This window comes from Scophthalmus maximus, chromosome 2 (assembly GCF_022379125.1).
Source record: "Scophthalmus maximus strain ysfricsl-2021 chromosome 2, ASM2237912v1, whole genome shotgun sequence".
Taxonomy (NCBI): domain Eukaryota; kingdom Metazoa; phylum Chordata; class Actinopteri; order Pleuronectiformes; family Scophthalmidae; genus Scophthalmus; species Scophthalmus maximus.
In genome coordinates this window covers 22,672,592-22,698,656 of record NC_061516.1, presented here as the reverse complement: position 1 = coordinate 22,698,656, position 26,065 = coordinate 22,672,592, and the positions used below count along the sequence as shown (strand labels likewise).

At 45.0% G+C, this 26,065-nt stretch overlaps 1 protein-coding gene across 1 annotated transcript; it reads right to left on the bottom strand.

Moving 5' to 3' along the window:
- Window positions 1–836: 836 nt before the first annotated feature.
- Window positions 837–25,501, bottom strand: ugt5d1 (UDP glucuronosyltransferase 5 family, polypeptide D1). Its single transcript, XM_035626163.2, has 6 exons — window positions 25,420–25,501; window positions 4,422–4,854; window positions 3,243–3,341; window positions 2,756–3,057; window positions 1,952–2,665; window positions 837–1,647 (listed from the first exon to the last, which is right to left on the bottom strand). Exons 3-6 carry the CDS (start codon window positions 3,244–3,246, stop codon window positions 1,063–1,065), a joined length of 1,605 nt encoding a protein of 534 aa, XP_035482056.1. The 5' UTR covers window positions 3,247–3,341; window positions 4,422–4,854; window positions 25,420–25,501; the 3' UTR covers window positions 837–1,062.
- Window positions 25,502–26,065: the final 564 nt, after the last annotated feature.

Below are 26,065 nucleotides of genomic sequence, written 5' to 3'. Positions count from 1 at the left end.
CTGGAATATTTTCACATCTTTGCTTTCCTCATCACTGTAAGCAGTAAGGAGTCTCAAGCAGAGCATCAGTGAATAACAAGTGAAACGCAATTCGACTTTAGTTAGATTTACCAGAGCAACCTCACTCATCTCATACATCAAAACCATATGAGCTCCTGGTTTATAGAAGACAAATGTTCCCTTCCAGCTGCTGATTGTTTCAAGGCATCTGTTTTTGGACTTTTCAAGAGAGGGGAATGGTAGTAATGGTCTATTTTTCCATTCTGTCATTTTTGAGATTTGTCTTCTCACTCGCCTGACTTTAGTTTTAGGGTGTAATGTGTATGGATCGATATAAACATTAGGAATATCAAGCTGGGACAGAATTGATCACTACGTTTTCAACATTAACTGATTGCCTGTGGCGTCCGGGTGACAGTACATGTGTTTCTGATATTGTGATTAACTCACATAATCTTATACCCGTGGCGTCTCAGAGAAAACACTGCATTGTCTTATTAAATGTAACTGAATCTAATCAAATTTGGTCTCCTAGCCTTACAAGAATAGTGTTGCTTTTCAGCTCAATGGTGGGATTTGGACAGGAGAACTTGGACATGTGATTCCAAGACGTCCGTGAAAGGAACACAAATGTTAAGGGAAACGTGCAGTATATTCACTCTTTTAGGAGTCATCACAGATACACTTCCCCTTTTAAAAATAAAAAATGTTTTGATCATTGCTGTATGTTAGACGATTCATGGAATGTGTTCATTTTGTCACGTCTGAATTGGTTTTAGCCCAAACATACGCAACATAATTTTTGGGGCTTTGGCACATTGGAAATGGATGACAGTGACCAGTGAGACAGCGATTGGTGTCATGGTTCCTTACGGTTTAATATTTCAGTGGATGTAAATTTACAGATTTGAATAGATAAGACAGAAAAAAGGCTGATAAAATTTAACTATACTTGTGTTTTCTAACAACAACAAACTTAAAAATGAGATACTGCTTTTTTTGTCTTAATACAGGGCTTTAGGGAGCCTATTGCAGCATATTTCTGAACAAAGTTGACCTCAGTCAGTGTTGTTTTGATTTGGTCTTTCTTCTACTTCTGCAGCACAGTAACCAGAAAATAGTCAAAGCAGAGAGCACCAGTAGAGCTGCAGCAGTCAGCAACAGTAGCAGTACATCTAAACTGTGGTATGAGTACCAGGGCATCTTATTAGCCTCCGTACGCAGGTGTGCCGCCCCTTTATGGCGCATCACATATTCCACCCAGAAGATGGCCTGATCCATGGGTGCTACTGGCTGATCCCTGTGCAAACGCGACAGCCTTTGCATGTGCTGCCTGTAGCTGTCCTGCAGGAGCACTTCCTTAAGACCTTGTTCCAAACTGTGGCCATTTACATCAGCCAACTGGATGATCTTTGCAGCTCCTCTGTCCTGCAAACGTAGGAGGTTGTCAAATTGGTCAAAGAACAGGGGTATGCCCAGCACGGGGACTCCGTGGTAGATGGCCTCCTGGACTCCGTTGGTTCCTCCATGAGCTATGAAGACTTTGGTCTGAGGGTGGCCCAGGAGGTCCTTCTGCGGCATCCAGTCCACTATCAGAGTGTTGTTGCCCACAGTGGAGGGACGCATCCCTTTGTGCCTCCATATCACCTGATCAGAAGACAAAAAGAATCATTGTGTCGTTTCAGCATGTACTCAAAGCAGACAAACAATATGGCAACAGCAACACAAGGTCGCAGATGATCTATTCATTGGGTAACATTTGAATCGCTTCTATGAATCAATTTTGTTTTCCATATTCCCTCATTACGATTCATTAGCATTCATCACTTGCTCCGTCAATTTCAAAACAGGCAGGGGTTGTAATAGAATGCCCATGTGTCTCTGGGGAAACATTGCACATTTCTAGCTTTTAATATTTCACATCTTTGAAAATGGATCAGGTATGTGTTACCTTCTGAGGCATCTTGGCAAAGACGCTGGCAATTTCCTCCGCTACCTCTTGTGGCAAACCGTTAATCAAAGTTCCCAGGGTCATGATGATCACGCCGTGCTCCCCCGCACTCTGAACAAACCTTTCCAGGTCTGCCGGCAGAGGTTGAGCCGGTTTGCACTGGAACCCCCCAATGTAGACGACATTTGGCATCGTGGGTCGAGGGTAGTCAAACACAAAATCTGACCTGAACAGCCAGATGTCCGCCTCTTGAAGAAGCGAGATGATGTCACATCCGCCCTCAATATATTTATGGCAGATGGCATCATAAGTTGGCCCTATCATGACACTCTGCTGGAACAACATGAGGCCATAGAAAAACAGGTTCTTGACCCTCTGCATGAAATTTATTTTGTCCGTCAAACCCGACCCTGGCACCGGAATGTAAGAGATAGGTGAGGGGGCTAGTGCAAATTGGCCGTCTCCACTGGTGATCCAGCGCACGTTGAGCACTGTGGGCAGTTTGAGAAACTTTGCTAGAACAACCCCTGTTGCTATACCTGGGTCGGTAAGAACAAGATCATATTGGGTATCAATTAAGCTTTTGACCATGTTCTCATCATCAAGCATCTGAGCGAGGGCCTCAGACCACATTACATGGACCTGAGATAACATACTAAGGAACTCCTTTGTGAGTTTGAAGAAAGACAGAAGTGACGCCCCCTCTCTCTGCATCTGAAAAAAATGGTTGGAAAAAAATATATATATTACTATTGTGATATTTCAATGACTCAATGACCCAACACATAAACCATAACAACATACCCTCATATGTTCCTTTAGGTATGAATCAAAAAAGTTCTCTGATGATTCTTCCTCCATTTCAAGTGTAATGGATTTGTATAGGGGAGATTCTTCTGCGATGTACCAGCTGGTGGACGCCCTGACCACCGTGATGTTGTGTCCTCTGGCATGAAGTTCCTCCAGCAGGATCTTCATGTTGATCCAGTGGCTGCCATCTAAAGGGTACACCAGAATGTTCCCTCCTTCACAGGGTTGTGTGAGGGATATCAGACATACACTGAGGAGCACAAACAGTCCACATACACCACACGATGGCATGGTTCCTGAAATGTAGGAGCGAGGAACAATGGTGTTTTAATGATGGAGTATCAAAATATCATATATCATGAAAGGATTATATTTTTATAAGGAGGTATATGCTGAACAGGTTTATATACGGGAAATAGAAGTAAAAATCCACACACTGAAAATACACTATAACATGACTAACAGCATGAAATTCACTTACCCATGTTGAAGAGTAGCAGCTGTAGCTCTACCTGCCTACAGACTGTCAGCCCATCCAAGGGATTTCCCACGTGAGTTCAAACTCCAGAGCCGATTGGTCCTCAACAGTAAATGAGTTACGCAGCATGTCATTTGAGACTACGATGCTGCAATAACGTTCTCCAAATGACAATTTCTTATTTATCTCAAGTGTCATTAAAATCTTTATTACTTCATTCTATCATGTTGTCAAACTACTGGTAGTGTGGAGTTTTATTAATGTTTTTTTCTCTGTCACACGCAAACAGTGCTTACATCATATTAACTTGTGACCTCTCACATGAGGTTATTAGTCCAGGTTGTGTAATCTGAACCCACATGAGTTTCACACAAACCATGTTAAACCTGTTGAAAGACCGGTATACTAGCATGTTAAAAAGTGTTTCACCATGCTGGTTTCTTTACTACAGCTTCTTGTTGCCAGATGCTGGTTGAATGTAGGTTACAGGTCTCAGACCTAAACTCAGTTAATTACGAAGTCATCGAATATCACTCTTAGGAATAATCCTTAAAGTACCAAGTTACTGAAAGTACTTAAAATCAAAGTTTAACTATAAAAATATTCCATTACCAGTTAAATCCTTTTACTGAAAATGTCACTTGGGTGTTTAACCACTTTCAGGGAAATATACTTAAAGGGGCAGTAAGTGATTTTAATCCAATATACTTTAAATATACTATACTATACTATATTAAGCGAATATTTCCTCACGGAGTGTGTGCGCTGAAAATAAATCTGGTATTCGGCTCAGCCCTGGCTCTGTAAATTGAAATTTTTTAAAAATGGTGTAGACCGCACCACACAACACTGTGTGTGCAGTTTGTAAAAATCACTCGAGGACACTTTAAGAGACATGCTAGCGACAGATGCTATGACTCAGGGGTGTTGGCCTTGTGGTTAGCGCGTCGGCCTCCCGCCATACCCGAGCCTGCGCGTTCGTTCTCCGACAAGGGCAGTCCAAAAGAATCAACATAAAAACAATCTTTCTCCAAAATCGCTTACTGCCCCTTTAATGCAGGACAAAGGCCAACATGAATGCACTGCGACAATGTTGGAAGATTCAGGTGCAGGCACAGTCAGCAGTTGAACGTTCACACATGCATGGTAGCAGGCAACAGGAGATAACAGACACATTCTCACCTACTGGGGATACTCTGGTTGGTTTAGGCGAGGGGTGGCAGCCAGGTGGAACGTGCAGGAGGCAGGATGGAGCTGCATCAACATGACCAGTCACTCGCTCCTCCAGTCACATATTGGCTCAATCAGACATAAGGAACATTCAGTCGAAGCATCACAGTTGATCACTCTCTAAATGGAACAACTGGAGCAGCGGGTGACTGTTTAGTCTGTGGTAATTCAGTTGGGCGGGTACCAAACTCAGAGTCGGACTGGTTCTCCAGCCGAGTTTCAATGGGGAGCTGGTCTGACAACGCAAGGGGTCCGTTGAGCAAGGGGAAGGCAGGGGATTTCCAGAGTCCAACAGCGTCCAATTGTTTGAGCTGACTGAGGGTCCAGAGTGGTGAGGCTGCGGCGCTGGTTGAGCGTGGCAGGGAACAGAGAGCATGCAGTTGATCTTGAGCAGAGGAAAGACAACGGTTACAACTCTAGACAACAGTCTAGAGATCAGGCACATTCGGCCAATGTGTTAATACCACAGGATAAACAACGATCTGGCAGAGGAGCAGTGGTGGAGATGTGGTTTCTTTATACTGCAGTGGGTGTTCGATTGATCGCGAGAATGAGTTGACGGGAGAAACCGGGAGCCATGCCCGGCCAGCAACACACAACACAAGATTCTTAAAAACATCACACTTTGTATGCAATCTGGATCGTTATGTCAATTGGTCAGTCCGATTTCCGTTAAGCGACTTACATCAGATTCAGCAACTCGTATCGATATCGGAATGGTACTTAGATTATGAACTTCAACATTCAGTGTGGAGTGCAAGTCACTGCCAAAGTGTTACAGGGGGAATAGTCTGATATAACTTTGTGCCCTGCAGCATAGGGAACCACACACACACACATGCTACACACACACACATGCTACACACACATACACACTCACACACATTAAGGCTTGTCAGACACAGTATACTATTTTTTTTTCAATACAGTACTACACGGACCAACGGAGACATCGTATCCCCCGGCTCTATCAACCCATTACATCAGTTTTTTTCAAGTTCCCATGGAAATTTCACCACAGCCTGCTAAAAATAAAGGCTTTCCCCATGTATGACATAATTCAGCTGCAGGAGGATGAAACCCCCCTTGACAATTTCTTCCATGACAAATTCCATCATCTAGTGGTTTATTGAAGAAGGAAACACTGTCTCAGAGCAGCAGTCAGAGATCACCCATACAGCAAGAGCTGAAATAGAAATGTTATGACTAAGACACCGATTGAAGTAACTATAATTTCCACACCCATGATAAGATTTATGACTTTTCTTGAGCTGACTGAGGGATTCATTATTGTGCACAGGGACACTGCTGCACGGGATGTTTGGGTCTAATTGCCAATAGAAATTACATGGTTTAAATAAATAACTTATAAAGAATCACTTTGTGTACACTGGTGTTTAACTTTGCCCCCCACGGCATTCGGCGTTACATGCACCATTACAGGAAGCTGCTCCCCATCAGCTGTTATGGTTTGAGTTCCTTATTTTCACAGGTGATTCCTGCATTTCAATAGTTTATTCTCTCTCCCAACTCTTCAACGGAAGGCGAACACGCCCTGCACACCAGATCATAATCTATTTCACGGTAGGTTTGACAGACTTTCATCATCAGCTGTCGAATTTATTCACGTGAAATAAAAAGCCATTGACGTACGAACCTACTCAGAAGTATGCCATGTCATATATCTTATGTAACAGCCAGAGTATGAATAAATAAAAGCTGCCATTACAATATCAAAAGGGTTATTATTGTTGCAGTCTGCACAAGCCATTTTCATTTGTCAGCAGGGGTCTGGACAGGGTAATGGCCATGTGGAAACCCCGGGATGTGTGACCCATGCATCAGTGAGGGGTCTCTGTCGCGTTGCACACGATGAATGGGAGCAAGTGTTCGAAACTACATCGTGCTCAGATTAAAAGGGCAGATGGACGGAGGAGGAGAGAGAAATTTGTTTATTCCGTGTCTTGGTGTCCGTTTGAAGTTTTCTTTTCCCTCCTGAGTCAGCATTGGCAACTAACCATTTTGTTTATGTTTGAGTTGTGTCAAACGATTTCTTTTGTTCAAATATTAAGTTAATGTGTCAACATCCTCCAAACAAATTGGGCTTAATCACCGCTCACATAGGGGGGGATTTCACCCCAAATCTTCCATCTCCTAAGAATTTGGAAAGAAGCCAGAGCAACTTCCACAGAAATTCCATCTGAGAGTAGCAAAGGTTCCCAGAAGCCTTATTGATAGTGACTCGGACTCCTTGGCAACAGCAAAATGTTCAGCTTCAAAACTTAAGATGGGATTTTGACCAAACAGTTAGCACTGTACTGTGAGGGGATCGAGAATAAATAACAACAACAACAAAAAAGAAAAATCATTTTAGGGGAACCTTATATCTCCTAAAGGTCGAACACTGGGCAGGAGCTGGAGCCACGAGTGTGCAGTTACCTTGCTCTCTCAGATCAGGGCAAAAACTGCCAGTGACTTAAGAATGGAGGATCGTCCTTATACCTACTGGTTAGAGACAGAGTCTGAAGAGAGAAAAGTTGAAGACCTCTCGCAGCAGACTGGGATGTTGAACATTGGTTCGGTCCCTTTCAAAATGGAAAGGGAGAACTTGGACTGAATGACCAAACTACAACATTTTTAACGATAAAAATCATCCCAGGATGGAATGTTGAAAAAACTTTCAGGGAAACTCCACTGGAAAATTAGTCAGTGGTCTTTTAAAGTCCTTTTAAAGTAATGTTCAGGTCATACGAGTGAAACCTGGGTCAACGTCACGTCTGTTGAACAGGATCTTACTCATTCCTCTGTTTACTTTTTTCCATTGCGATTGAGAGAGAACACTTGCCAAATTACTCCCTCCAATTATGTGACATGTGCGTATGTGTGTGTGATCCAATTGTTCTTCATATTGAGGAATCTGTTTGCACAGCCACAACGTAGGAACAAAACTCAAGTCCCCAAAATGTAAAACAACACATTTTAAGGTGAAGACATTTTTTTATAAGGTTTAGGTTACGGTTAGGTTATGTGTTAAGCAAGTAGTCGTTTTGGTTAGGGTTAGAGTAAGTTATGGTAAAGGTTAGAGTAAGTCCCCAAGAAATGAATGCAAGTCAACGTAATGTACTTGACTTGTTGTACTGCAGCTCTGCTGATGTGGATGATCTCAGTGCGTTGTAGCCGGATCATGCAGCTGACAGATGAAGACGATAGAAAACAAAGACGACTGCAAGATACACCCTGAGGAACTTTCCATCCCTCGTGTGCCAGCCTGCTCGAGGAAGAGACGTCCTGCACATGCAAGTACACTGTTCCAATGATGAATGGCTTTTTTTTCTTTCTTTCTTTTCTTAGAAAAATGTCTTTGTCCTTTGAGAACAAAAAATCAAAAGTGGTCCATGTGAGTTTGGTGGACTTTGGTTGTGTACAGGGAGGCCCCTTGTTTGTTATTCACCCGTGCCCATACATACACAGATAAGCAAACAGCCCTTTAATTTTTGTAGTTCACTTCAGTCTGAATTAAAGGATGGATACGTTCTCTGAGACAATGTAAACCTGATTACAGGCTCCATCTCAAGCAACTGCCTCTGATTTGTCCTGGTTTTGTTTTAGATGCTTACTTCAATTACACCTTGCAGGGTTACTTGAATTACTAAGAGCCTCTTTTAGTATGGTATCACTGTGGATCATCCCAGATCACCACACGGATACGCTGACATCTGTGTATACATTTGCAGATGCAATCTGTATTAGAGAACCATGCCTACTTTACATATTCAAGATATAATATGTACTACAAGAATAGAGCCTATTTTCAAAATACTAACAGGTTATTTGTTTCATACAGTATGCCTGAATATTTGGAGAAAAAAAATTGCTTTCGTTGTTGCATTGTTATGCTGAATTGAATGATTTCTTGTATCTGAAAAGTTACATGACATATTTGACGGCACATTTGATTAATGGGTCTGAAATGTATTTTAAAAGATGTACAACTTTAGCAGCATTCAACAACCTTAACTCGTGCTTTACTTTCTGCATCGCGGTGTCAAGTCAATCATCTGGGAGAGATCGAAAAAAACTCCTCACGCTACATGATTTCATTCTGTTTCACCACCTTCATCACTGGATGTGATTCAGCTCCGGACCCTCACCGACCCCTGCACGTGTGCACACAAATGCAGTCATTACTTTTCCATGCATAACGTCCAATTTGACTTCCACTCTGGACATGGAGAACGTCAGTGTAGCACTGACAGCTCTCTGGAGAAGGACACGCAAATGCACACGTGCGTGTTACACGTGTACGCACATGCACCACGTATTGGTTTGGTGATTATGGGGACGGTTGATCCGTGATATCTGATGCATTCTTTACTCTGATGTTTGTTCATGTGTTCACAAACGTTGGTTTCTTCGGGGTTCTTTTGTCAAAGAAGGTCGGACACTGGTCCTTCTGTTAGGCTCCGGTCGTCATGTGCCCAGCGAATTCCTGACCTCTGAGTTGACCAACAACTGTCTGTCAAACAACTGCAGTGCACAACACAGAACACACTGCAGGGATTACACATGCCACCTGCAACAGCATCAGCCAGAAAGAAGTGGAAGAAATGGCTACGGAGGAGGAAGAACCCGCTGCTGTGTGGCTGAAAATGGATGGACCTCATGTTGCACATTAACAGTATTTAATCTGTGTAAAATATGGGTTAATTGTGGGAAAAAAAGAAGGGACACAACAACATTTCCTCGTTCCGAGTCACATGGGGGCTGAATCAACCAATTAGAAGCTCGACGAAATTAGGTAAACGTGAGACAATCACGGCGGGAGATTCAAAAGATTACAACAACTGTAAACAGCATAAACTTGTTTTTGGTAAATGAACTTAACCTCTGAATCTCACAGATTCTGTTTGTTCTTATTAGCAGACAGAACCCCGTTACTGATTCAACAAAGTGTTGATGACAAGATAATCGCACAAACTGATCTGGCGTCATTTGACTTACACTCGTGGAGCTTGGTAAATCTCTAGTGGTGGATTGACCTCTTTGTTAGAAATGCAGTGTTTTCACTTGAAATTTGGATTTGGTAGGAGTCAAGAGTTCACAAGAAGCTCATTGTTGATGTTACGTAACAAAAACTGGAAAGTTGATCAGACGAACACGAGCCCATTCAAAGAAAGCTCTCGGAGCAGGTTGTTATTTTATACTATAATCGCCACGGACAACGCTGAACTCTGTGGCCGCGCTCGCTGGCTAACGAAGAGAGCACACACGGGAAGAGGAAAAGGGCACGTCGCTTGTGCGTCACCCCACATGGGAATAACTTTAGCTTTTTCTGGTAAAATTCCACTTTGTTGAAACACTTTAATCACTTAACTGTGTCCTTTACAAAAGGAGAAAATAGTTGAAGGCCAAAATTTGAAGCTGTGCAGCGCTGCAGCTGTCGAACCCGATCAACCCATGAACTGTGCATCATGCAAAGCTCACAACAGGGGTGCTGTGTGCATTGTCATACTGTACCTCCTCCGAGTGCTGTGCATTCAACCTTTCGTCCGCCAATTTGGACAGGTTGAGGATCCTTGTGAAGTTCTCCTCACTTCTCCAATGAACACTTATTATATGCAGGGTTTTGTTTTTTTCATGTGTTGCATAATCTCTGTCTCTGTGTTTTCATGACCTGACAGACCGGCCTGTCCAGAGTTCAACCTGGAGTGTGTGAGAGGGCATGGGCGGTTATCAAAGAGGAATTCCAGATATCCACTTTCTGCGCTTATGACCTGAAGACTGATTGTACTGTATTTCATTTTTTATTGTAAAAGAACAATGTATACATGCACGTATAGATTTAAAGCTCCATTAACAGCCGTCATTTGAATTCGTACATGTTTGCGTCGACGCCCTGTTTTGTATATGAAGTACCCAGGCACATTGTGATTGTAAAAGAATCCCTGTGATTGAAGTAACGCCCTCCAAGAAAGACTGTCTCCAGATGCAGGAATATGAATTGCTGAGTAGTTTAACACAAACCCCACTGTCTGTCCCCTGCGATCGCCCACCTTATAATCCCACTCAGGATCTGTAATTACATCCCCAGGCTCCAGACTCAGACCTGTTTCTTCCCACCTCCAGCGTCTTCCGTTTCTGTCAAAAGCCATTTAACTTTTGTGCCTCCCTCTCAAAAAGAGACTCAACTCATTCCTCAGAGCATGAATAAACGCCCCCAACAGACCTAATAAGTCATATGAAATGTGCATATATATCAGGGTAAATGGTGTGAAATAGTTTTCTGACACCACACACATACACACACTTACAAACCAGAAACCACTGCTGTGGCGGAAGTCTGGGATTGCGCCGCTTTGATATCGAACCCCAGTTTGAGTTTGACGCTCTGATGAATCCGGTGTCATCAACACCGAGGGTTGTGAATACAGCAATGCGAGTCATGTTCGCTCGTCTTGTACGAAATCTTCTGGACTGTTGTGTACTTGTTGTGTCTCCTGCTCTCTCCGCGCACATACTCAGTATATCCTGCGATGTGGCACTACGCGTAGCGAGATTCCGGAATTCGGGGTTGAGCGAACACCAGGCCAGTGTTCCGCACGGAGGCAGTGTGCGGAATCTCCGTCTCCGGAGGGGAAGTGCAGCCTTGGGGCCGGTGACTTTTACACTGAACACGGACCAGGAGTGAGGAAATGCCGCCTTATCTTATCCACATGTGAGCGCAAACCACTCTCACTCAACTTGAAGCAACTTGCATCGACATTGCTAATAGGGGAGCAGAATTTTTCCTATCCTGGCAACACTACTTTTGTTGTCAATGCATGTCCTTTTGTTTAAAACATATTGGCAGTCGCTAAGTGGAAATTTTTCATCTTAAACACACACACACACACACACGCACACGCACACACTTGAAGCTCCGACAGTATCTCTGAGGCTGCGTTAACCTCTGGCTGTTTCATTGCAGCAAGAAGTCACTACTTATCATTTGTCTGTCAAAACACTAATACATTCTTTCCTACAGAGCGGGAGCCAGACAGTAGACAGGTCCGTTGCACTAGCCTCCATCAGTGCATGAACTTCCCGAGGTTCCCGGTGATCTATCAAATAGCCGAATCCGGTTTGTGTGGTCAATCCGTCTGAATTTGCAGCCAAAAGGCTGGGAGAAAGAAAAGAGAGCATGAAATCCCCGCTGATCTGTTGTTACTGGAATATTATTCCATCAGGAGACAGAATAATCGGACATGGACACATGAACAGGCATCGCCGGTGATGTCATTGTGCAAATGCAAGCGTGCACGCGCGCGCACACACGGGATGTACAACCCTCCCCTTGTTCAGTTTTTTTTTTTTTTTTTTTTTTGATGATGCATCCTCTTTCTCAGTTTTTCCAGCATCCCCCGCACTTGACAGCTTTGTTGAGAGGTTTAAAGGTAAGGAATCCACAATTAATCCCCCTCATCAAAGTCGGGTTTGCCACTAAAGTGTTGGATTTGACTGACAGCGCTTCAAGGTTCTCCAGAGGGCTGGTTTGAAATGTCTGACACACACACACACTGAACATCCAAACCTGGCAACAAACCTGCAAAAAGTTGTCGAGCAGAGTCAACTCAGCGTCGTCCAAAAGCAACAGGAACATTCATCTTCATCTCACATAATATACATGAAATCTGGCCTTTGAGTGACAATAATCACCGACAAAGTGAAACAAACTGATTGTACATGACTGTGAAGTGTTTTTGATAATACATGGCGCCACATTTATATGGTCAACGGTGTAATAACTAAGCAAACATTTAACCACATTACAGTTCATTCAGTCAGACCCTAACCAAAGTTTGATCTAATGTAATGGTATGGATTTTCTTTATGTTTACTCTTTCAAACACAGCAGCGTATATAACGTACCTTTAAGAAACCACCTTCACATTTTTCCATCACTGCATCTTGCAACTGTCAGTCTTGTACTGCAGTGAGGTGCCGACTGGCCACTGGCCAAGACACTGCACACCGCCACCTCCGCTGTGACGACAGACACATTCGTATATATCCAGGACTGTGTTTGGAGAAGCGCGAGCAGAAAGTGCCAGCTTATTTTTCCTGTGGAGGTTATAGATGTTCCGTGTTGCCGGATGAATCAAAACAATGGCCGGCGACCTGTGTTTTTTTTTTGGTTTTTTTATGTATAATTTTTCTAATAATTCCTCTTTTCCCACAGTTCAGGCTGTTCTGCTGACACGACACTGTGTCTGCTGACACGACACAGAAAATGCTGCATCAATGCTGTCATATATATCAACATTGATATATGAACTGCAAAGTCCTCATCAGCTTAGGAGGAAGCAAATGATAAGTTTGTGTATTCAACCACTGGACACCCAATGTGGGGCACACATGGCACATGGCACTTACCTGAAAATCCCATTCTCTCAATAGGTCCACAGGAAGTGGTTTTTTCTAGTTTTCATATCACTCTTGCATATTGCATATTAGTAAGTATACGGATGTGGGTGGTTATGTAAGTTGAGGGGGCACAAGGCCAGAACAGACTGGCCCGGTACAGACTTACAGACAGGGAACCATAAGTCTCCATGTGGAGAACAACTAAAGCATGTAGCCAGCTCTGGTGTATATATATTCTCAGGTTTTTTTTGTTCTAGAATTACTTTTTTAAGTATTCGGTTTAAAAGCAACGTGTTACAGAGAGAGCTGCACAGAGGCGGTAAGAATTTCCACATAAAATTGTGGGGAAAGGTACAAACTGGTTTTAAATGACTGTGTAAACTGTGTAAACTGTGTCACGCTCCTCTTGAGTTTTGCACAGCTTGAGTGATTTATCGTGACTTAATGTTTCTTTGTGTAAACACTAATCTCGGCGAAGACAAATAATATGCACCATGACACCGGTTCAGAAGGATCTCGAGAGACTCAGAACACATACAGCTAATCCAAAATAAAACTGAGTGGCGTTATCAGATATAGATGAAAGAGTAATTTAACTGGAATCACAAATACATTTTTTCTCCCTCCTGCTGGTCTCTCACCATGTACACACTTTTTAATGATCTGCGATGGGCACATATTCTCATATGTTACTTTTTAATAGTGCACAGAGAGTTGACAAGAGTCACGCAAACCACGGCTCATGGTCCAGTTAGCAGTTAGCATAGCTTAGCGTAAAGACTGTAAATGGGGGGAAACTGCTAGCCTGGCTCTCTCCGAAGGTAAAAGAAAGAAGAAGAGAAAAAAATCACCAACCAGCCCCTCTAAAACTCGCATATAAACGATTTATAGCTTGTTGGTTGAATTTGCACCAAAACTAACGTGTAAAAAAAACAATTTCTTGTTTTACGGGGGGGGGGGGGGGGGGGGGGTTGTTGGTTGAAGGCTGCCAGACTATAGACGTGTTTCTCTTTTTACAGGATGCATGCACTGCCGGGAGGTCGAACAACATAGCTTTCATATGGAGTTTTGGTTTTTTGGAAAAAACAGTAGAAATAAATTTTTCCAGACCTGTTCCCCCCCCCCCCCCCCCCCCCCCCCCCCCCCCCCCCGGCCCCCACACACACACACACACTCACACACTCACACACAGAACATCAGCCTTTTGCCTTAACATCTAATAACCTCTAACCAGCACAATGCCGTATGACATCGCGCCGACTCTGACCAAACGCAGAAATGACAGAGCATTTGTGAGCTTTCTGCACGCAAACATGCACACGCCAGAGGATCCCACTCCGTCCATGTCACTCGGGGGTTTTGTTGCAGGTGGAGCCGTGACATTTTTGCCCAGTGAGGTCATGCGGCAGCAGAGGTAGAGTGTGTGTGAGCGGGCTCAAGGTTTATTTACTGTGCAAGCAGAGCTTTCTCATTGCTAAAGCATGCTTTCACCGTTTGATGTAGTGAGCGCCGCGCTACACACGCAAAGTAAACAGATGTGGGCGCGCACACACACACACACACACACACGCACGCAGGCACACACACACTGGCTCTTCTGTTTTTCATTGATTGACCACTTTACTGTTTTGTACTGCTTTCTTGAAATCTTTATTTTGTTTTTGCTCGTTTGATTATTGCCCGGAGCTGAAGATTTTCTATTCTCCTCCTGTGCCCACGAATGTGTCTTTAATGCCTTCATCAAAATGAGATTGCCGTTACAAAACATGTCGTGAGAAACGAATGCGTAATAGCGCAAAGTCAAGCTGTCGGGTGCCCGCGCCGGCCAACCAAAGCTCTCCAAGTGGGACTTTGAGACGGAGCGAAGGGCTCGTTGTCATGAGCCTGAGAACACACACACGCACACACACATTCACATTCAGACACCTGCAGGTTCAATTTCATGTCTGAGCCAGTCCCCACTCAAACACAAACCTGAGAGGATTTCTGTTTGGCAACGGCGAGAGAGCGATGGAGCTAACGCAGGGTCACAGAGTTCAGATGACAGAGAGAGAAGAGTGAAAGACGTGGATGGGAATCAGAGGGATTCCTCATGTCCCTGAGACTCTGGGGGACTTAACCCTTCCAAGTGTGCGTTTGTGTGAGTGTGCACGATGCATGCGTGGGGCAGCGTGTGTTCCTCAAACTGAAGCTGTGCTTTATTATGTGCGTGGCAATCAATGGATCAAAACCGCTCGTCGTTTTTCAATTTTACACCCCACCAGGGGCAACTCCCAGCGCCGCACAGGGAGTCTCTTTCCGCACTTTGCCGCGTTCTTTTTATTCACGTCATTAATCAGAGGGGAAACAGTTCAAACTGGGAAGAGGCGAGTGCGGCGACCTCAGAATCCCCGACTTCCAACTCGCGGGGGTCGCACGAGGCTGCGATTCCCGTTCAAACGCCGGAGCCCTGGAGAAAATGACGGACTGAACATCGGTGCGGCGTGGGTTCGATGATAACGGCTCCCTTGCCAAATGAACGTTACTTTCTTGTGGCTCCCGCAAGAATAACTCATATCGCAACTGATGAATCTCGGAGCCCATCAATCAGTGCATGCCGTGGGCTCGGCAAGAATCAAGCATTCCATATTTTTACGGCCACAAGTGGTTTTGTGAAACCTACAGTCATTATGACAGAAATCACCCCCTCGCTGCCAAGACGTCCATGAACAGGATAGTGACTCTATCCAGCATTGTTCTGTGTCGGACCCGGATCACTGCGGAGGGAGCAATCCAAACATACAACTTTCTCCCGAGGGTGGATTAGTGGAGCACCACAAAAAAACTAAAAAAGAATACTAAGCTAAGGCAGTAAACGCTGCCAAACAGCCCCGCTTTTCCATTTCAATCAGAAAAGAAAGCGTCGTTTATTTTCGTTCCTCTCGCTGCATCGGGCTTTCGCTGCCCCTCTCCTCCTCTCTGTGGCACTTGTCCCGCTGGATCCCATTGCACGGCGTTATGCAAGAACAAGGGAGCGACATAAGCATGTCGGAGAAACCGAACCGCTCAGTCCTCCTGATGCCGTTACTCGCAGGCCTGTTGAAACGAAACAGGCAGGAGCCATAACCATGTGCAACTCATTTGTCATCTTGCTCACACCGCCTCATTCCATTCACGTCTATCGAGCCTTGACCGCGTATAGATATAGAAACTGGATCAGGTGCTGAGTGTGATGTGACGGGTTTGGTTTATTTCTCGGTGTCATAACAATAAAAGTTCCACTCTTACTTACGCGCATGTGTTACCAGCTCAATGTTACTACCATGATTAATAATGCTAAAAGGATTCCAATGTCAGTGCAGTTTAAAGATTATGAGGTTCCAGGCGCCGGTGTCGGATCAGTGCTCCGTACTGGCAGATATGAAGAATAAACTGGATCTATGTGTCTCCGCTCTTCATATTCACCTTTATTCTGTCAGCAACGGATCCGTTTTCCAACCTTTTCCGCCTTTTTTTTTGAATGAAATGACAAACTCTCAAATGCTGATATTTATATATACTGTAGCTTATCCAATGCTTCAAGGTGGCTCGGATCAGCTCACCTCGACACTGTGACATGAAAGCATGATCTTTGAAAATAAGAAAAGTATTCGTCATATCTTTCTAAATCATTTTTCTGTGCAGGTCATCTTTGGGAGCGTAATTGTGTGGTACAAATGGAAACTTTTCACAGTTCACTTGAGAGTTAATGTGCAGTATTTCCCTTTCATCAAATTGTTAATGACAATATTAAACCATTTTAGCACTTGGGCGGAGGTATTAGATAATTCCCTACTCTAAATAGGAATTGGCGTGGAGAGAAATGTATTTTACCCGAGCGGACACATTTAGGGCCAAGATTGTCTTTATTCTCACATTATAAGGATAGCAAATGTTAAAGGCCAACACTTAAGCCATAACCAGCTCACTCACACTCGCAATTACACTTACACTGGCAATCTAGGAGATCTCAGCTTAAGCTCTTTCCATTATCCTCTTTCTGCGTTTCTTTCCCACAAGTGATCAGAGTTAATTCCCTGTTTACTCCGGTGAACTCCCTCAACGTCCAAATAACAGAGAACTCTTTCCTGTGCAGTGTAGCAGCCAATCAATAACCCACCGTGTGCTTATGTGTGCGACTTTAATATGCCTGTGCGGACAGGCCACGAGGATGCATTCTTGCATACATAGGTGGCATCCTGTCATTTCAACACTTTTCTCTCAGGGAGTTTTCATCATACTGATGAAAGGAGTTGAAGGGGTAACTTAACACTAATGCCCAACGCATTTGAATTCCTCCCCGGCAAATTTGGCTTCTGTGCCTCAGTCACAGGAAGAGCACAACACAGCCAAGACCCCCTGAGGAAATAATACCAAAGGATCAAACAAAAATAGATAAATCATCATCGATTTGTGGTCAAGGTTAAGACTTGGCTTTAGGATTAAAAAGAAAATATACTCTTAAATAAAGACTTGCAAAACATTTAGCCCGCTTATGATAATTTAAACGCTTTTCCCTCTCTAAAGAAACTTGTCATACTTGGTCATCAGATACTGTAATAACCCATAATAAACCACAGTGACAATGATTTCTAAGCCTCCTTTAAATCCCTGATCTCATTCAAATCTCAGAGCAGTCAATCATCAGGCCAGCAGGATTTTTGGAGAAGATATAAAAGCAACAAGTCTTTGGTAGAGCTAGGAACAGAGAGTTATGAGGTTTGGGTGGGAGGAAAGGCCGAGCTTCCAGCAGCTGTAGATCCATCTCACAACGAGGTCTGACCTACTGTGCACGTCTGCGGGAGGCCGACGGAGGAAAACCTCCAGCTGCCTGGATGTTTGATGGACCTAATACATTTTGATTCAACTGCATTTCTTTTATATTAAATATAAAAGAAAGTCGGGCTGGAGGAGTGTTATAGAAAGACCTAGGGGGAAAACATTTACATGCCCGCGGTAGAATAATAAAATAATTGAATGCTACATCGTCACCACTTCAGCGGATGTTTTGTCTCTCGGATTATATTTTCCTTTTCCCTTTTGTGTGATTTTGTGAGCCAGAAAAGATGGAGACAAAACTTACGTTAGTTGGTGTGGATATTACAAGGATTAAAGTCACAGCTTCTTCTGTTTTTACACAAATAATGAAAACTGGCAGATTCTGGACGTGGCACGAGGTCACAGAGGATCAAATATAACAGATTCCTACAAACAGAAATTTGTGACTTTAAAACACAGGGACAGATGTTTCTCTTTGCGGAACGAGGGGAATCAGTTGTTAGATACAAGAAACTAAAAAAAGTGTAAAATACTTTTTGTCGAGAATTACTTAAGATTTTATTTTATCTTGTTTTCAACACATTTTTCATTTTCATAAAAGGGTTTTCCTTGGAATATTTCTTGATGTTGCTGTTGTGAATTCAGGCGCCTAAATCTAAGGGATCCAATTTTCTTTTTTCTTTTTTCTGTCAACTGTTGTCAAACATGAACTTAAATAATTCTCACAAATGCCTGAAGTGAGCGGGTTCAGTTGTCTAACTTTATGGAGCCATTTAGTCTATGCATTTTGGCCAACCTCGCGTCATTTGTTGTTATTTGAATTATGTAAAGCATTGGCGAAAACACAACTCAACAATCTGTGCCATGATACACAGTCTTCTTTAAATGATGATCTGGATTCATGAAATCACGCAGTCGCCATTTTGGTTACACGACAGCCGTTTCCATTTTGCTTATTTCAAGGCTGTTGTTGTACAAGCGTGTGCCCCGCATGTCCAGCTAACGCTCTCAGACAATTGTACGAGGAAAGTGGGCAGAGCGGTAATGGAGTAAACTTGTCACTGCATTGGAAAATAGAGGACATGTGTTCACTCGTTGGCTCGATGTGTGTTTCCTTTGGCCAAGACCTCATGCTGTGTTGTCCCATCAGGCCATTCCTGTCTGAAATGATTCCTGGCTTACTCTCCTCTCTCTTGCACAAACACTCCCACACTCACACACTCACACACACACACACACACACACACACACACACACACACACACACACAGACACACACGTCTGTCCTATCGCGCACATCTTAGCTCAGTTTCCAGCTTATCCAAACACTGTGTGTGAGATGGTACAGTGTGTTAATGTAGAGTCTATGGTTTAACCACAACGAGATGCAATCAGTTTTGGTGGAATTTCATATGAAATGAAAAAAAAACATCACCTTATAATATGTTTACAGTGACGGATAAAAGTTCAAAATGTGGATCATGTAAAAACATGAACAAGTATCAGAAAGAGCAGAGACTGGGGCCGGAGGGAACAAACCTCAACTGCACTTTGTGTTGAAAGTCACACGGCAGAGCGACTCACAGATAACTGATGTTCCCCGGACGTTCCCCGGGCGTTCCCCTGATGTTCCCTGGACGTTCCCCTGACGTTCCCCTGATGTTCCCGGATGTTCCCCTGATGTTCCCCAGACGTTCCCCGGACGTTCCCCTGACGTTCCCCTGACGTTCCCCTGATGTTCCCCAGACGTTCCCCGGGCATTCCCCTGATGTTCCCCGGACGTTCCCCTGACGTTCCCCTGATGTTCCCGGACGTTCCCCTGATGTTCCCCTGACGTTCCCCTGACGTTCCCCTGACGTTCCCCTGACGTTCCCCTGATGTTCCCCAGACGCTCCCCTGACGTTCCCCTGATGTTCCCCGGACGTTCCCCTGACGTTCCCATGATGTTCCCCGGACGTTCCCGGACGTTCCCCGGGCATTCCCCTGATGTTCCCCGGACGTTCCCCTGACGTTCCCCTGATGTTCCCGGACGTTCCCCTGACGTTCCCCTGACGTTCCCCTGACGTTCCCCTGATGTTCCCCAGACGCTCCCCTGACGTTCCCCTGATGTTCCCCGGACGTTCCCCTGACGTTCCCATGATGTTCCCCGGACGTTCCCCTGACGTTCCCGGACGTTCCCCTGACGTTCCCGGACGTTCCCCTGACGTTCCCCTGATGTTCCCGGACGTTCCCCTGATGTTCCCCTGACGTTCCCCTGACGTTCCCCTGACGTTCCCCTGACGTTCCCCTGATGTTCCCGGATGTTCCCCTGATGTTCCCCAGACGTTCCCCGGACGTTCCCCTGACGTTCCCCTGACGTTCCCCTGATGTTCCCCAGATGTTCCCCGGGCATTCCCCTGATGTTCCCCGGACGTTCCCCTGACGTTCCCCTGATGTTCCCGGACGTTCCCCTGATGTTTCCCTGACGTTCCCCTGACGTTCCCCTGATGTTCCCCAGACGCTCCCCTGACGTTCCCCTGATGTTCCCCGGACGTTCCCCTGACGTTCCCATGATGTTCCCCGGACGTTCCCCTGACGTTCCCGGACGTTCCCCTGACGTTCCCCTGATGTTCCCGGACGTTCCCCTGATGTTCCCCTGACGTTCCCCTGACGTTCCCCTGACGTTCCCCGGACGTTCTCCTGACGTTCCCGGACGTTCCCCTGATGTTCCCCAGATGTTCCCCTGACATTCCCGGACGTTCCCCTGACGTTCCCCTGACGTTCCCGGACGTTCCCCTGATGTTCCCCTGACGTTCCCGGACGTTCCCCTGACGTTCCCGGACGTTCCCCTGATGTTCTCCGGACGTTCCCCTGACGTTCCCCTGACGTTCCCCGGACGTTCCCCTGACGTTCCCGGACGTTCCCCTGACGTTCCCCGGACGTTCCCCTGATGTTCCCCGGACGTTCCCCTGACGTTCCCCTGACGTTCCCCTGACGTTCCCCGGACGTTCCCCTGACGTTCCCGGACGTTCCCCTGACGTTCCCCTGACGTTCCCCGGACGTTCCCCTGACGTTCCCCGGACGTTCCCCTGATGTTCCCCGGACGTTCCCCTGATGTTCCCCCGGACGTTCCCCTGACGTTCCCCTGACGTTCCCCTGATGTTCCCCGGACGTTCCCCTGATGTTCCCCCGGACGTTCCCCTGACGTTCCCCGGACGTTCCCCTGACGTTCCCGGACGTTCCCCTGACGTTCCCCGGACGTTCCCCGGATGTTCATCGACCTTCCCAGAAAGAACGCGCCCCTGCTTTTAGCTGCAGTCCATCATAACTGACACCTTTAAGACCCACAAAAGCACTTTTTTCCAGTGATAGGATCTGAAAGGTCAGTCTTCCATGGCTGAAAGACCATCGGAGCGAGTTCTCTGAAATGAACAGAAGCAGTGGAGTGGACCTTTTAATGTCCGGTTTCTCTCTTTTTTTGTTTTTAATTTTCTTTCCTTTTATTTTGCATATATAACACATGTCTGAGTCAAAGATGGCCCATCCAGCTGCATCCTCTCTCTTTCTAGTTGTGTGTGTTTTACGTTTTAATATAAAGTAAAAGAGAGAAAGAGTGAGTCATACATGGTTGCAGTGAAAGACAGGGACTATAGAAGCTCCTGCCTGTGCATACGTTCACAAATCCATGTGTCTGTACACAATGTGTACGCAGTCACAGGTTCTGGAAAGTGAAGCTAATGCAGAAGTGCGAAAACCTGTATTCTCTCCAATGACCAGCAGAGGGCGACTCCACTGGTTGCAAAAATAAGTTCCCATAGAAGTCTGTCAGAAAATGACTCCAACTCTCACCTGATTCATAACGTCAGTAAACATTTTCCTGAGCAAAGTCTTCTTCAAAACAGCACGATGTTTTGATGATGGCCCCATTTTGGGTTAAAATAGATGATAGAGCACTGTATGCATTGGGGCGTGGATACCGGTTAATTGACAGGTAGTATCGTCCAATAGGTGCAGGTTGCAGGTGTAGGTGGACGTGCATTAGACAAGCTCTTAGTCAGGCCCCGCCCCCCGCTCCTCCCTTCCATATACTCCTTGGTTGTTCCTGCTGTTTTTGGGACGATGTCCAACTCTGACATTGGGTCTGACTCACATAGCTGCTCTTATCCAGACACTTCTCTGGAAGAGAATTTACACCATTTTGGCTGATAGCGGAGTCACAAGCTCATAGTCACGATGTGCAGCTTCAATCCCCCCCCCCCCCCCCCCCCCCCCCCCAAGTGGACACTGTACACCGATGAGCGGTTGTCCTCACTCAGTTAGTATTTCCCACATTCATAAAGTAACACTATACTGCACATCTCCTGCTTTAGATTCATACTTTTGATCAGTTCAGTCTTTCTCTGGGATCAGCACGTGAGATGATCTTGAATGAATTGTGCAGTTAAAAACTTCTCAGACTAATGTGAGTGGGTGTCACGGCTCCTGATGGGAATCCTTACTCTCACCTTTTTCCCTTGAATCCCTCCTCCGTTTGAGTGTGTGTGTGCGTGTGTGTGTGTGTGTGTGTGTGTGTGTGTGTGCGTGTGTGTGTGCGTGTGTGTGTGTGTGTGTGTGCGTGTGTGTGTGTGCGTGTGTGTGTGTGTGTGTGTGTGTGTGTGTGTGGCAGTGGGTGAGGCTTCCTCCCTGTGCACCTGGCTGAGCTCAATTTCCTCTTCGCCCGATTGTCCCGCCTGCTGTGTGGCATTGCGTCCCGGCTTGTTCTTGTTCTTGCTCGGCACCCACCTCAACCCCTCAGCCCGCAGCCTCCATCCCATAGATATTCATCAAAACTCCAAACTACCTTCTGAGTCCTTTGTCTGCAGTCTGGGTCCTAAATGTAGCTAGCCTCATCGCATGAACTTACACTGTTCGTTTACTTTACTTACTTGAAATGAGACGTCCAGCAGAGAATTATTTAATCTGACGATCTGCTTTATGAAAGTTTTGAATTCATAAAATCACAAAGGTCCGAGGCTAACGCTGTGAACTCCCACACAGCTGCGGCCCTCACCTCTTCGCTCGAGAGAATAAACAGACTGAGGTGGAAAAGTCCTCTCGCTCAGTTTCCAGGTCCATCAAGGTGAGGGGAGGCATGGAGAAGAGACGGACCAAAGAGCTTGTCAACACTGTGTGAAGGTTTTGTTCCTCCCATTCCCACTGGACATACTTGTTTATCAGTCCCACACACACATTCACACACACACACACACACACACACGGGCCCTGTTCTATATCATTGGCACATCCTACTGTCTCGTTTATGTCATCTACCGTTTAACTCCCTCTCTCCACAGACTGGGCCTGTTTGTTTCTCTCATAGCTCATCATGGTCTGGAAAAAACACGACCAGAGCTCATGGCACAGCAACACAATGACCACATCTGGAAGTTTCTCAGCACTCCCTAAACAAACCAACATGGTTCTTATTGTAAACGGTGGGTGATCTATCGCACCTCGATCTTTTTTGGATTTGAATGGATAAAAAGATTTAGGCTAAAAAGTCTTTCACATGTCAGGAATTTGTAATCAGGTTTTTTTTTTTTGGGGGGGGGGGGGGGGCTGCTTATTACTAAACTATAATATTAAAAAACACTTTTTTCAGTTTACCGTTGGTGAAACACATGCTGCTAATAGTCGGTCCAGTTTTGGAAACTGTCATAGCTAAGTGCTTCAGTTTTTACTAACAGTTGCTGTGACTCATCAGAAGCAAATGTTGGCAGGTAGAGGTGTACTATAGAGGACCGCCTCTGAGCCAGTCGAGCGAAATGACAGAATGTGCCACTATTAAGTGGATAAGTAGTAGGTTCCCAAGTGGAATGTGACATAAGAGGACGAGGAGAGTGAGAGTGAACACAATCCAGCAAACAAATGCCCTCTCTCACTGTCCCCTTTGGTTGTTCATGGAAAGGGGAGAGCAATGATTTCAAGGCAAGAGGATATTAAATGACCTGGTGTGTGAGCTTTGCGGTAATTCGGTTTAGAGGTTCTTACCAAGAGGAGTCAGGCCTCACTGCATACTACAGTATTTGTAGACATGTACTCTCTATCTACACATGCCAATACAAACCAAAACAGACGATTCCACTTCCCCTGAGGTCTTGACTGTGGATACGCTCATGAAAGCCATGAGCCGTTTAGAATGCAATCAACATGCTGTTTACACGTATGTGTCCAGGACAGCGAGTCATCAGCACTGAACTGTGTGATTGATTGCAGGTCAGATATTTGGAATAGGCGAGATGACTCGAAATCCTTTCATCGCTTGGCTGCAATGCAAGGATTAGGTTAAGGGTTCCTAACTGACGTAGCTGTCTTTTTTGATTTGTCAAGAGAGGGGCATCTGTACGAGGAAAAGAGAAAGTTCCGCCACATGGCCTTGATCTAGGAGGAGCTCTCTGATACAGATCAATGCTTTCATCTGTTTGTTCATTTGTCCTGGACATCCTCAACGCCGTTAAGAAAAGAAAGTTACAAGGTGTATCAGACAGGTCTTCAAGTCTCGAATGGAGACTTTCTCCATTATTGATGAGGATGCAGTGAAGGAATGGCTTTCATGGGGATCAGAAGAGAAAAGAAATGATGTAAGATACAATGCAGCAGCTTGTTGCATACCAGACAGCCTGCCACATATTTCATATTAACCATTGTTATCATCCTCGTCCAGTTGGACCCCTAACCTCACTTCTAATATTGCACTCATAGTAAACATAGCCACAGTAACTTTGGCAGACTTCTTTGACTCAGTTTACTGTACAAAAATTGAAGCCAACAGACTATCGCGTGATCCAAATTCATGTAGAAGACTGATCTACGTTACTGCATGCAAACACTGTTCTCAGGGAGGTTGTGTTTTAGCCCACGTCCGATGGGTTTGTTGGGTTTGTTTGTTCGCCGTGTGTCAGCTGGATTATGCAAAAACGACTGAAGCGATGCGCATGAGACTTGGGCCGAGAAATAACCAATTCAATTTTGGCATGGATCTGGAGAGAGGAGCGCATCCAGGATTTTCTCTTTCACTTTCTTTTACAATCGCAAGATTGTAATTTCACCCATTTTCCCAGAAGATAATAGTCTGACCTGATTGAAAGGGGGGCTGTATCAGTCGATTTATAATACTTGCATCCAATACCACGATGACTAGATACAACAAGAATTTGTATTAACTGAACTGCTTCTCCTTTTGAGGGCCATGGGGAGCTGGAGCCAATCCCAGCTGACACCCAGTCTATTACACACCAGCGACCCAAAAATTGGGACAAACAACCATTCACGCCTCATCCTTCTGTATGAGGGGACAGTGCTAACCACTGGACCACCATGTCACCCCTTTAGTTAACATATTTAGAAGATGTTAAAACATACGAAGAAGTGTGTGTGTGTGTGTATGTGTGTGTGTGTGTGTGTGTGTGTGTGTGTGTGTACCTATCCTACCTGAGCCTCTCCGTCCTCCTAAAAGAACCACTTATACTGCTGAGATGTCGATGTTGAAAGACAGACAGCAGGAGACAAATCTGCACATTCATGCCTAAACCAATAATGGATACAATACATTTATGTAACTTCTCATTGAAAGCCATTGGCCTGAATATCACTGTAAATGTTTTCATTGACAAGTTACTCGACGCAAAGTGGAAGTGGAACTGAAGTTAAATAATAAACAGCAAATCAACAGCAATTTCTGTAACATGTTGGGAAAGTACGTCAAGTTATCAGCTGTTAAGAGTATTCTTACTTTTATGTCGTCTCAGCCTGTAAACCGGATTCATTCTCTGCTCTCCAGACATTTACTACTCACCTTTATGGAAATATTTAGAGACTACGTCCCGAAAAAACTGTTCTCACCTCTTAATCAGCAAGTTAAAATAGTATTTTTGCTGCTGGACTGCCCAACTGTTGCAGTCAGTCCAATGAATCTGCTATCCTGCTCCTCCCCCTACTGTTCATGTATGGGATTTCAGTCTCCAAATATACACACATATAACCTGCTATGGGCTGATGTTATGAGTAAATTATTTCTTACCAGTTGGTTGCATTTTCTTTTAAAGCAGCACATCTAGCTCTTCAAGATATGATCATTAAGTGTGGTTAAATTGCTGTGTCAGATTCACTTCAGAGTGCATGTCCAACACAAAATATACGCTGCATACAGCGGCCATTTCTAATTATGGAGTCTCTGGCGATCAAAGTGGAAGGAGGCATGAGAGCAGGAAGAGTGGGTGGACGTGTTTTCTATGAGCTAGGCTGACAACTGTGCATCTCGCCGCCTGAATGCCACGGACTTCCCCCGGAGGTCTCCGACCTCTGACGTGCGAAGGACTTGTGGCAACGAAAAACTGTAAGCATCAACTTTACTGAAGTATAACCTTTGATGAACATTT